General features: G+C 38.3%; 1 protein-coding gene across 1 annotated transcript in view; it reads left to right on the top strand.

The window, feature by feature from the left end:
- Positions 1 to 668: 668 nt before the first annotated feature.
- Positions 669 to 11,853, top strand: part of LOC119260116 (SAP domain-containing ribonucleoprotein) — a 32,945-nt gene continuing 21,760 nt past the window's right edge. The window contains exons 1-6 of the mRNA XM_037528999.2: positions 669 to 726; positions 958 to 1,025; positions 6,961 to 7,012; positions 7,852 to 7,925; positions 8,357 to 8,385; positions 11,037 to 11,062. Of these exons, the coding sequence (XP_037384896.1) occupies positions 7,855 to 7,925; positions 8,357 to 8,385; positions 11,037 to 11,062 (126 nt within the window). The 5' untranslated portion in view covers positions 669 to 726; positions 958 to 1,025; positions 6,961 to 7,012; positions 7,852 to 7,854. The remainder of the gene's footprint in view (positions 727 to 957; positions 1,026 to 6,960; positions 7,013 to 7,851; positions 7,926 to 8,356; positions 8,386 to 11,036; positions 11,063 to 11,853) is intronic.

The following is an 11,853-nucleotide window of genomic DNA, read 5'->3' as shown; positions in this document are numbered from 1 at the left end:
GTGTGAGAGTCATTATAGGGTAAAATTGATATTCTCATCATTAGGGTTCTTGTATCATCACAAACCTAAACTTGGTGCTGTTCTACCAAGTAGTCTAATTTTTGCTTATCTGTTGTTTTAATTTATATTCCTCTAATTTACGATTGTTAAATATTTCTTGTGTTCTTGGTTCTTTGGGTGTCATCTTTGCCTGTTTTTTTATTGGGGTTTCCATTACTCTCAGTTTACAGGCATCTCTTTTATATTCTAATGCTATTACATTGTTATTTTTAGATACAGATACCTTCTTTGTCATTTATTTCTTTTCCTTTGGTGTCATTCCTTAAGTAGATGTCCTTAGTTTTGAGAAATAGTAAATTTTTTGCCTCTTTTGTGTCTTTGATTTTTTTTCCCCTCCCCACTACTTAATAATAAAGATATTCTCTATTGCTTTTTACTAATGCCATGGTTGACCTCGTTATATTTAGTTCTTCAGTCCAGTTGGAGTTCAACTTTATATTAATGTTAGGTTGAGAATATAATTTTATATTTTATATAGAGCAAATTTTGTTAGTGTTAGTTCTGCCTTCATGATTGAGTTTCATTTGGGGAAAGCAAAATGATTATAATTTTAGCCTAAGTACAGTGATCGAGATGGTTTTATAGCAGGGCTTGACCTAAATATTTTAATATTCTTTAGCTGAAGAGGAAGCAAATGAAGAAGATGTACTGGGAGATGAAACAGAGGTGAGTTGGACAGAGTAAGGTTAGTCACTGGCCTGGCAATGTGCCACTGCCTTGTCCACATTGCTTAACAACCAATCATAAGAGTACTCAAATACTAACTCATTAGGGGAGCATAAAGGGGAAATGAAGGTTCAGAAAGACTTGTTCATTTTGGAGTTCTCATAGTCTTTGTTGATGGGTATGTGCAGTACTCTTGATTTAAGTTAATCATCTTGTTTCATTTGGTTTTAGGAAGAAGAACCAAAGCCAATAGATCTTCCTGCCAAAGAAGAAGAACCTGCTGAAAAAACTGTTGACGTGTAACTATCCTTTTTTTTAATAATCTCATTACAGAATGGACAGTTCTGGGTTTTGGGGGAACTTTTAATCTCTTATACACCCCTATTGGCCTTTTTATTTCTCATTAGATTATACAATTTTTGGAAAGAGTTTACTTCATTCCAAATCCATGGTCTCAAAGAAGCAAAGTCATATCTGGGTTATATTAGATTAGAATCAGGAGACTTCAATCCCAGACAGTCTCCTAGCCTTTGTTAGTCTTTTGTAGGATTACCACATTAGATCATTTTCTGTATAGAGAATCATACCTATTGTCTGCTTATCAGGAATTTTATAAGGGTAGAGGGTGCTGAGCAGAGGTTTTTGTCTCTTAAGTAACGCTGTATTCTCCCTTCTTTATTTACAGTGGAAAAGGGGAGGATAGGATACTATAGGGGAAAGTGGTTCTGATTTATTTAAACTGCCACAAGGTTGATTATAGCCACCTTTATTTGGGACATTTTTTTTTTTAAAGATTTATTTATTTATTTATACAAGTACAGTCAGAAGCGCGGGAGAGTGAGAGAATTCACCAGAGCCAGAGTGGGGAACAGAATAGGCAGACCGACGAAATACACTGCTGAGGGGAGCATCGGGTGTGGCAGGAGAGGTCTGTGCGCCATGTATGTGGGACCCTCGCCAGTGGGGTGGCCGGGGATCGAACCAGCACTACAGAGGCTGTGGGCAGCTTCGCAGCCCAGTGCTCAACCGCTGCGCCACCAGGAGAGGCCTATTTGGAACTTTTTACACAAATATCTGACCATCTTATACTTCAGTTCTTTAAGAGCAGTTGGTTCTTTTTTTACATTCTGTTTCTCCTGGTTGTATTAATATTTTATTATTAAAGACAACATATATACTAATAATAAATAATATATGTACTGATAAAAATGTAAAGGAGCACATAAATTGGAAATTGTGTATCCCTTGTCTCCATCCCTATATGACTTCCTGGAGTTTTTAAATATAGTCTTCAAGAATAACTTATTGCTGTATACATACAGACACATACACATTATGCCTGCTTTTGTTGTTTTTCACATTGAAGCTTTCTGTATAATGTTCTTATTTAAACGGTAATTACATTTTAGGCAAGATTTGAAATGTTTTATAAGTATTCTCACAATCCTTGTCAACCCTATGAAATAGGGATAATTATTCTAGTAAGTGAGTGATCATTCTCTTTTTAGCTTGTAACTATGGAAAATTGCAATTAGATACAGAAGTTGTAAGAATAGTACATGTATTCATGTTCAGATTTAGTAGTTACCAAATTAGAACTTATTCTTTTTTTTGACAGCTAATAGTACTCCCTTCTATGGATTAACAGTAGTTTCACCAGTCTCTTGTTGATGGACATTTAGATTATTCATAATAGCAAAAAATGCAGTGCTGTGTTTGTATGATATAAATTCCTAGCAGTGAATTTGCTTCATCACCAGCGATGTGCGTTTAATGTTTTATTAGATGTTATCAAGTATAATTGCTTTCTAAAATGAGCTATTTATTTTTTTATCATAGGAGGTTTATGTTTAGATATAGTATCTTGAGAAAATAGCTAATGGGATAGTTTTTTTTTTTTAACAATGGGAGAAAGAAAGCTAACCCCGCCATACATTAGAGTGTGATTTTTTTTTTTTTGGTAGATTTCTTTATTTATTTATTTATACAAGCACTGGGTACAGTCAGAAGCGCAGTAGGGTGAGAGAATTCACCAGAGCCAGAGCGGGGAGCAGAACAGGCAGAAGGACCGAAGTACACTGCTGAGGGGAGCACCGGGCATGGCAGGAGAGGTCTGCGTGCCATGTGGGACACTCGCCCAGCGGCCGGGGATTGAACCGGCGCTTCAGAGGCTGCGGGCAGCTTTGCAACCCAGCGCTCAAGTGCTGTGCCACTGGGGATGTTATAGGACAGGGAGAGGGGCACCCCAGACCCCCACAAACCTGCCTATTCTAAATGGGTTCTGCCATCCGCCGCATCAACACAAAACATATGACACTTTAATGGGAAGGAACTTTAATAAAAACTAGAAAACAATACAGGTAAGGCAAAGAGTCTAGTTTCTAAATGAAGCACCCAAAGTTACCCATCCCCTCGTGGGTAAAACTCCATCCATATGGGGTCGGCCCAGAGCAAGGCCCAAAGCCTGCCACAAGTCTAAAGCATCTTCCAGTGGGGACCCACAGCAAAGGGTCACAAACAACCGGACAAGCCCGGAAGGAAAAGAGCAAAATCAACATCCAGATAAAAGCTGCCATTGTCACCTCCCCACGGGTCTCACCCACATCTGTGTCACCCAGCCCACGACCAAAAGACAAGCGCAGTTTCTTCACATGTCTCTAGGCTCCATGCGCCTCCTCCAGGTCTCCTGGCTCCATCTTGCTTCCTTCCTTCCTCCGTCTCTTCTGCAGCTTCTTCTTTTGCTGCTCAGCTCCACCCTCCTTGGGTGGGGCAGGGAACCTCCCCCTTTCCTGGGGACCACCCTGTTGCAATCCCCCCTTTTAATTTTTATTTCACCATATCTATGGTGGCACAATCTCAGGGTGTAGTCTTAGGAGACAGTCTTTTTTTTCAGGGTTACAATGTGTGTAAGAGAAGCAACAATTAGTCAGCAGCATTGTCCATGAATGTCCAGTATGACAGTTTCATTACTTAAAAATAGTCCATTATCCAAGCCAAAAGAAAAAAAAATTTGGAGAATTGGCTAAAACAAGATAGCAAATATATCAAAATCACAGAGAAAAAATGTTAAAATGGTTCAACTGATGTAAAACACAAATTTTCTCAACCTTGATCCCAAACTTTTAACAGCATAGCAAAAGTTTGCAAACTAAATCTACTTTTAAACCATTTTTTCTATTTTTGCATAAAATCACAGGGTAGAAATAACTAACAGCAATTTTTAGCTGGCTTTGTTGAAATACTCCACACAGGATCAGAGCGAACCGGTGGCATTCAGTCGATGTATGCTTCAGGTATAAAGTTGGTCTCATCAGACTCCACCTGGGCTTTTCTCTTCTCGAGGGTACCAGGGCATTTTCGTTGGCCGGGTTGTCCAGTCCTGCCAATGGAGGCAAGCTTCCTCACCTTCTTTGGAGGTCTCTGGAACCCTACAAACAAGGCAAACAGGTTCTCCTCTTCTTGGTTCAGCTCTTTTTTAACTTTCTGGAAGAACTCCACACAAAGCCACACAATCAAACTTATGTCCAATTTTTTGTTAAAACAGACAAAATCCCTATGGAAGTTATGCAAAAACAGACTCTGAAATAAGTAGCAAAAATTACTACCACTATTTGTATGCTGTGTTGGTATCAAGGGGAGAGAAAATGCGACAAGTTAGCTTTGCTGGAAAAAAATTACAACCTTTCTGCAGATCCTGGTTACTCAAAACAAAACAAAACAAAACAAAAATTTCGTGGATTCAGGACAGAATGCATAAAAAAAAAGTTCCAGTATTATGTCAAAGAAACCTTAGTAAATGTCAGGTGTATTTCCAGGTCTATTCAGTCCTTTGTAGTAAAGTTTTTTTACTCTCAACAGTTCCATCAATAGGAATATGTTGCCCTAATGGGAGAGTTTTTAAATAGAGATACTTTGGGGAATTCTGGGTTTAGAATGCAGATGGGTAAATGCAACGATCATTTACTTGTGTGAGTTAAAAAATAGTGGTTTGAAATTTTCAAAAAAAATTCATTCTCAGAATATGTAAAATGTGATTTTTTTTTTAATTTTTGTGTAGAAGAACTGGGGTATAGGCCAGATGTGTGGGAGAGTGGGGTGAGAGGATTCACCAGAGACATAGTGGGGAACGGAACAGGCGGATTTACAAAATACACTCCTAAGGGGAGTAGCGGGCGACACAGGATAGGTCTGTTGTGTCATATGTGGGTTAGATCCCTATTCTCTTGTTTTTAGAAGGCTTTAATTCCCACACCCCCCAACCAAGTTTCAGATATTTATTAACCAGATTAAATTCCAACACAGTCTACTAACATGATTTCATGCATTTAGAGGGGAAATGTTTCCTTGTTAAGTGGAAAATTGTGAAGATGACTTCTGGAAGACCTTCATTTTAAGCTGCTTTATAATGAAATGTTTCCTTTAGAAGTCTGGACTTTCTTCAGTTTGCTGTACATTCATTGTCCAGTGAATACCGTATATTCACAGAGTAGAACTTGTATTGTCATTGGAACTGGTTTGTTCCTGAGTTCTAGGTTGTTTCTGTTCCAGCTGACATCTGGATTGAACAAAACCAGGCACATGAAATAAAGTGCTGCTCTAGCACCTCTGGCTCCAAAAGAGAGGAATCAAATTAGGGTGCTTTTCTGAGGGTCTGGCAGAAGATGGTTGTGGGAGAGGCCTTGGGCTGGGATAGAGAACAGTTGTTAGAGGAATTTAACTTTATGAATAAATTTTTAAGCAAGAAAATTGAAAGTGTGTGGGTGGTAATTTTGATTTTTTGGAGGGATAGTAGTGGTTAGACCAAAGTATATGCAGAAAGGTTCTGGGTTCCCTTAGTTGTGGAATGTTATACGTGTGACTGTGAGTAGGAGAGAGATTTCTCAGTACAGAGAAATTTCCCTTGCACCCCAGAATGTGATGTGTATTTACTTCTTAAGCTTAATTGTGTGTTAGGGAGTTGGAATAGAACGTAAGAAAGTTTCCTCTCTGCGGTTCCTTTTTTGCTGTGAGGTATGCTGCAGTGATTGTGCTTCAAGATGGGAAATAGGAGCCTGGGGTTGGAGGAGAGGACTGTTTTCCTAATGGCATTGGACTTCAAGTAAAACCTTAATAAATTTCAGTATCCCTTTCTGCCTAAATGAAAGAGGGCTGGGAAAGGGAGCATGATTGGGAAATGGGAAGAATTTAGAAATTTCTTTAAAAGTCAAGATAGGGGTCATTTATGCCCTTTGAGCATTCCAAAGGAGTCTCCTTGCTTCATCATTCCACGTTCTGAAAAATAACCTGTTTGTAGTGTGATGATTTTTTTTTCCCCACCCAAGACAGTTAAATGTTGTAGGACCTAGTTATGGTCAGCAGGGGGCACCCAGTGCATATTTGTCAGTCCGGGGACCTCCAACAAAAGAATGAAGGAGAGAGTAAGTTCCTGTTTTAGAATTGCTTCCTCTGAAAATGCCATTAAACCATTACTACCTTACAGGGCATCAAATGGGAAAAGTGTCCGGGATATTGGAACAAAAGCTGCCCATGTCTCTAAATGAGGCACCTTAATGAGACTGGTTATGACCCACAGTTTTATGAGAGTTGTTTGGTGGAGGGTTAATGCCCTTCCATTTATCCCGGGTACTTCCGAACTTTGTCTCCCGCCCCTATGGTCCCCCTTCTTTTGTTTTCTCTTAAACCTTTTAACTAGTAACTTGCCATGTTTTCCTAATTCAAAATCCCTTTAACCTTTTTTGTTCTGGCCCCCTTTGGCACTTTTATTTGTTCCACTTTGACTGTTCCAGCTGAAGCTACAGGTCCCATGGGAGAATTAAAAGATTTGTAAAAGAAGGAAACCAGAAATTGTAGAGCACTCATTAATTGTTATGATGAAATTTGAGAGCTGGTATTTAAATAAGGGTTGGAGGAATAGTGATTAGTCCAGAAAAATCCTGTAAGTAAAATGGTTTCTGGTGTCCTTCAGCCTAATTATATTTAGCTAGACTTCTTTCCTTATTACTTTCTTATACCTCAGCAAAGCAGCTTAGTCTGTTACTTGAACTTTTGCCAATAGATGATAGTTCAGGGAACCAAAATTCTAATAAGCTTCATGGCTTTGTTTTTCTTCTTTTTTTTTCCTAAGGGGTGGCAAATATGGGACGGGGACGTGAGTCATGTAAATTCTTATACGGTTCTAAGGTTTTAGTTTAGAATATCAGTTTTCTGTTTTTAAAAATCTTCCTTCTTTTCTAGGGCAGCAGAGAAGAAAGTGGTAAAGATTACATCTGAATTACCACAGACTGAGGTTGGTATTCTGCTCCTTAGTAGAATAGCAGTTTCTGTATTTACTTCTCTCTTACCCTTTATTGTATGTATTACCATTTTAAACATTTTACTCATAGTAGAAAATCAGTATTGACAGATTTTTGTGTTGATAGGTTTTCCCACCAAACCTATACTTGGGGAAATATTTGGAGTGGCACAGTGGATGTCACTTTTGAAGCCCTGTATTTTGTGTGTATACTGCTGTGTTCTTAGTGATAACTTTCTTTTAGATGTCTACAAAGTAGGATCAGAGTTTGGGGCAGTTGTCGCTTAGAAGAGATGAAAAGTGAAAAGGGAAGATGTCCCTCTTAAGTTACTGTCCACTAGCTGGTGAGATTGAAATTTCTCTCGACTCTGTTTCACAGTGTCTGAAACTAGGTTCTAGTTGAGATCAATCTTTTTTTCTTGTATCTTTAAAGTGAAAACCGCATAGGACAACACTGCCTTGTTTCTAAGTGAAAGCGTACCACTAGTATTGGAACCAAGCTGTTCCTTTGATCCCTTTTCAGAGGTCAACCAAACACGGCTTTTGTCTTCTTGGCTTCATACAGAATGTGGGTTTTATTTTATTCCTTCTCTTTTGTTTTTGGGGACATGAATGTAATAATAGTCTTTTTGTGTTTGCTTTCTGGAAAGGGCTGTTGAGTTAAGCCTTCGAATGGATACAACATGATACCCTCTAGAGGATTGTCAGTATTCTCAGTTTAGATAAGATTATTCATGATATTCTAGAGATACATGTCTGTAAACAACTTTTAAAATTGAAGCAAATCAGAAGTTGAATTTTTTCTTTCCCTCCTTTTGTCTCTTCTCACTTAGAGAATGCAGAAGAGGGCTGAACGATTCAATGTACCTGTGAGCCTGGAGAGTAAGAAAGCTGCACGGGCAGCTAGGTGAGTTTCCCCACCCTGTTGAATCTAATACAGTGCTGATATTAAGGAGGGGGTGGGTTACATATAATTGTTTTTAGGTAGAATAGAGGCCTTCTGGAAAAGAAATACTCATTGGCTCTATCCATAACGTCTCTGCTGATTGGGATGTAGTAGCTATAGATGGGGTTTTATTATCAAAAGTTTTTGTAATTAGTAAATGTCAAGAACTGAATGCTATTCCCAATACTGCTAAGGCTTCCTTTTAGCTTATTCTCTGGGCTCTTGGTGAGAAAAACAGTAAACTGAACCTCTTTCATGGGGTTGTTAGAATTAGCTAATGATTGCAAGCTTAAGATCACAAGCAAGAAGTGTCATATGTACACTTGACACGGCTGCAGACAACCAGGAGTGTGAACAGCTTCCTAAAATTTAACTTGCTTTTCTCTCTATAGATTTGGGATTTCTTCAGTTCCATCAAAAGGTAAGAATACAGAGACTCTTCTGAGAAAGTTATTTTTATAGTCTTACTTTTCTGATATAACGGTTTTCATTCCCCCAAGTTAAGGTAAATTTGTTAGCGCTAGAAACCTTTAAGAGGTTATAACATTTACCATTTTGCTTTAAACCTTAAGACTTCTTGGGCAATTTAAAGGAGGAAGTGAAGTTATGAGAGAATAGGAGAGAGTGCTATAACATTTGTTTCCCTTTTCTTGTACACCTTCAGAAAGTTTGTAGTACCTTCCTTACTTTAATTCCAGTATCTCAATATAATTATTGTGTACCTCTCCAGTTTTATACTCCCAACTGTGAGTAAAAAAATGGAAAGGAGAGTATCTTTTACCTTAATGCTCCAGCTTACAGGAATTTACAAGGGAATGATTTTAGGTATGCTTGAAGAATTAGGCATAGAGTTTATTGTAACATTATTTCTAGGTGTCATGTCCAAACAACTGGATCAGTAACTGGAAACTGTATAATATATGATAGAGAATTAGTTAAATAGATATGTGCTATAGTATACAAGACCATACAGGTATTAAGAATGACATTGAAGAATACTTGTTAAAGATACTAAGTGAAAAAAACAAGTTATAAAATTACACTAGCAATATGTTCCTGTTCTAGTAATAAAAGTACATGTTTGAAAAGGAAAAAAGATTAGAAGTGTATGTGTATAGGGCTGCCCTGGTGGCGCAGCGGTTGAGCGCTGGGTTGCGAGGCTACCCGCAGCCTCTGCAGCACCAGTTTGATCCCCACCACTGGCGAGGGTCCCAAAAAAAAAAAAAAAAAAAAAAAAAAAGGAAGAAGAAGAGGAGTATGTGTATAGATACACATGAATAGTTAACATTTATTATCTCTGGTTGGTGGAGTCTGACTTCATTGTGTTTGTCTGTGTTTTTCAAACTCCAACGAATATCTTGTAATAAAGGGTGTGTGTAACTTTTTAAAAGAGCATATTTCTTTTTCTCAGAGACTGAAAATTTTAATGTAGTCTCCTAATTCAATCTAGGCTTCCTAATGACCTGCTCGTATTTCAGGTGTGTTAAGAAAACGTTCTCCAAACACTTTGTAGTGTTTTGCTGTGTTTTTTAAAAGACCAGTAGAATTCTGGCCACTGTCACTGTTTTAGAAACAAAATATTTTCCAGCTTTTAGTTGTATAGAAAGATATAATAGGAATGGCAATGGTAAACAAAAATTTAAAGATACTACATAGTGCTATTTGAAGAAAGACAAAAATTAAAATTCCAGGGCCTCTCTGGTAGGCTAGGGGTTAAGTCTCAGCCTGAGTTTGATCCCCAGCCAGGGAGCTGACTCACATGGCACAGCAGACCTCTCCTGTTTCCCCATTGCTCCCCTCAGCAGTGTATTTCCGTAGATTCACCTGTTCTGCTCCCCACTCTGTCTCTGGTGAATCCTCTCACCCGCAACACACCTCTGGCCTATATCCCAGTTCTTGTATGCATAAATCTTTAAAAAGAATAAAGCCAGGCCTCTCTGGTGGCACAAGGGGTTAAGCACCACACTATGAAGCAATCTGCAGCCCCTGCAGCATGAGTTCGATCCCCGGCCAGCCAGGGAGCAACCCACATGGCGCAGCAGATCTCTCCTGACTTGCCTGCTGCTCCCCTCAGCTGTGTACTTCGGGGGATCAATCTGCCTGTTCTGTTCCCCACTCTGTTTCTGGTGAATCCTCTCATCCCACGCATCTCTGGCCTGTAACCCAGCTCTCATATGCATAAATAAATAAATCTTTAAAAAAAAAATAAAAAGAATAAAGCCTGTGATTCATTGGGTTTTTTTTTTTTTTTTTTTTTTTTGGTTGTTGTTCATTTTGAACTCATGCTGCAGAGGCTGCGGATTGCTTCACAGTGCAATGTGCTTAACCCCTTGCGCCACCAGGGAGGCCCTAATTCATTGTTTTTAAAGCCTATAATTCATTGTTTTTAAATATTATTTGTGAGATTGTGGAAGCATTCTCACAGTCTAACTTTAGGACATATCCAGCACGCCAGAAATAAGCCCTGTACCTATTAGCAATTTTTCCCGTTCTTTCCCTCCGCCTCCTGTCTTAAGCAACTGCATTTATATATACATACGTGTATATATATGCCTTCATATAAATTAAGTCATTTGTGGTCTTTTCTAACTGGCTTCCTCTACTTAGCACAAAAGGGCTCAGCCATGTTGTAGCATGCATCAGGACTTTGTCTTTGACCATTGGATAATATTCCATTGTATACATATACCACATTTTATTTATTCATTCATCAGTTAATGGACAGTTGGAGTTGTTTTCACTTTTTTTGGCCACTATGGATAATGCTGTTGTGAACATTCATATAAAAGTTTCTGTGTGGATGTATGTTTCTCTTTCTCTTGGGTCTGTACCTAGCTGTGGAATTGCTAGCTCGTATGGTAAACCCTGCATTGGACTTCTTGAGTGACTGTCAAACTTTTCCGAAGTGGCTGCACTATTAAATGTTCCCATTTCTTATCCATGCCTTTTCTTACCATAGGATAAAGAACATTTGTCCTGTGTACTATTTCTGTTCTATATAATTTGATTTGAAGACTGTCAACTTCCTTTATGACTTTCACAAATAATAAAACTTTTTATTTGCTTCCTTAGGTCCGTCATCTGACACCAAGCCTATGGTAAGAAATCTTTTTTTATACCTTGAAAACCAGAACTTAACTCTCTACAGTTAGTTTTGAAGTTAGAGAGACCTCCTTCTCTCCAGATCAAAGGAAACTCTGAGATCGTATGACTTTGGTGACTTTTTTTTTTAATACAGTGTTGTATATTCTGAATAAGAAGAGTTGTTTGAGTTGTTTGCGGAAAATGGCTACATCTTCTAAATCATTATAGATATTTTCCTTCCTCTCACTCCTCTTCAAAAGATAGATTTTGTTAGCTAGAGGATAATTCGTATAATTCTTTGTTTTGTGCTACTTGGGTATTAGGCGTAGTTACCCATTGGTTTTGGATAATGTGTAATTATCACAAGAAAAACTGGAATAAATTTATGGATCCTATTTGTAGATATTGGTATTTTTCAATATTACCTATTAAAAATAAAATCAGAATAAAGACTAGTAGAATAAAATGCCTCTGGACCATTGTGTCTGATTGTCATGTTTAAAAAATGTGGTGGTGGTAAAATACCTTCAGCTTTATGAAATCCTTTTCTTGTGGCTTCAATTCAGGATTTTAATGAAAGTGAAATGTTGTAGCGGAAGTTGTTAACAAAGCTTCTTAAAAAAAGGAAGGAAGAAAAAATAGTGGGGAAGTGGTAGTAGATGTCTTTTGAAGAAAGGAGAACTAGATGTTAAGAACTATTTGCATAGGGCCTCCCTGGTGATGTAAGGGGTTAAGTCTAAGAACTATGAAGCTGTGACCAACCACTGCAGCATGAGTTCGATCCCCAGCCAGGGAGCTGACCCAT

The sequence above is a fragment of the Talpa occidentalis genome, unplaced genomic scaffold, assembly GCF_014898055.3.
Source record: "Talpa occidentalis isolate TD23 unplaced genomic scaffold, MPIMG_talOcc4v2.1 talOcc4.54, whole genome shotgun sequence".
NCBI lineage: Eukaryota > Metazoa > Chordata > Mammalia > Eulipotyphla > Talpidae > Talpa > Talpa occidentalis.
This window is presented reverse-complemented; position numbering and strand designations above follow the sequence as displayed.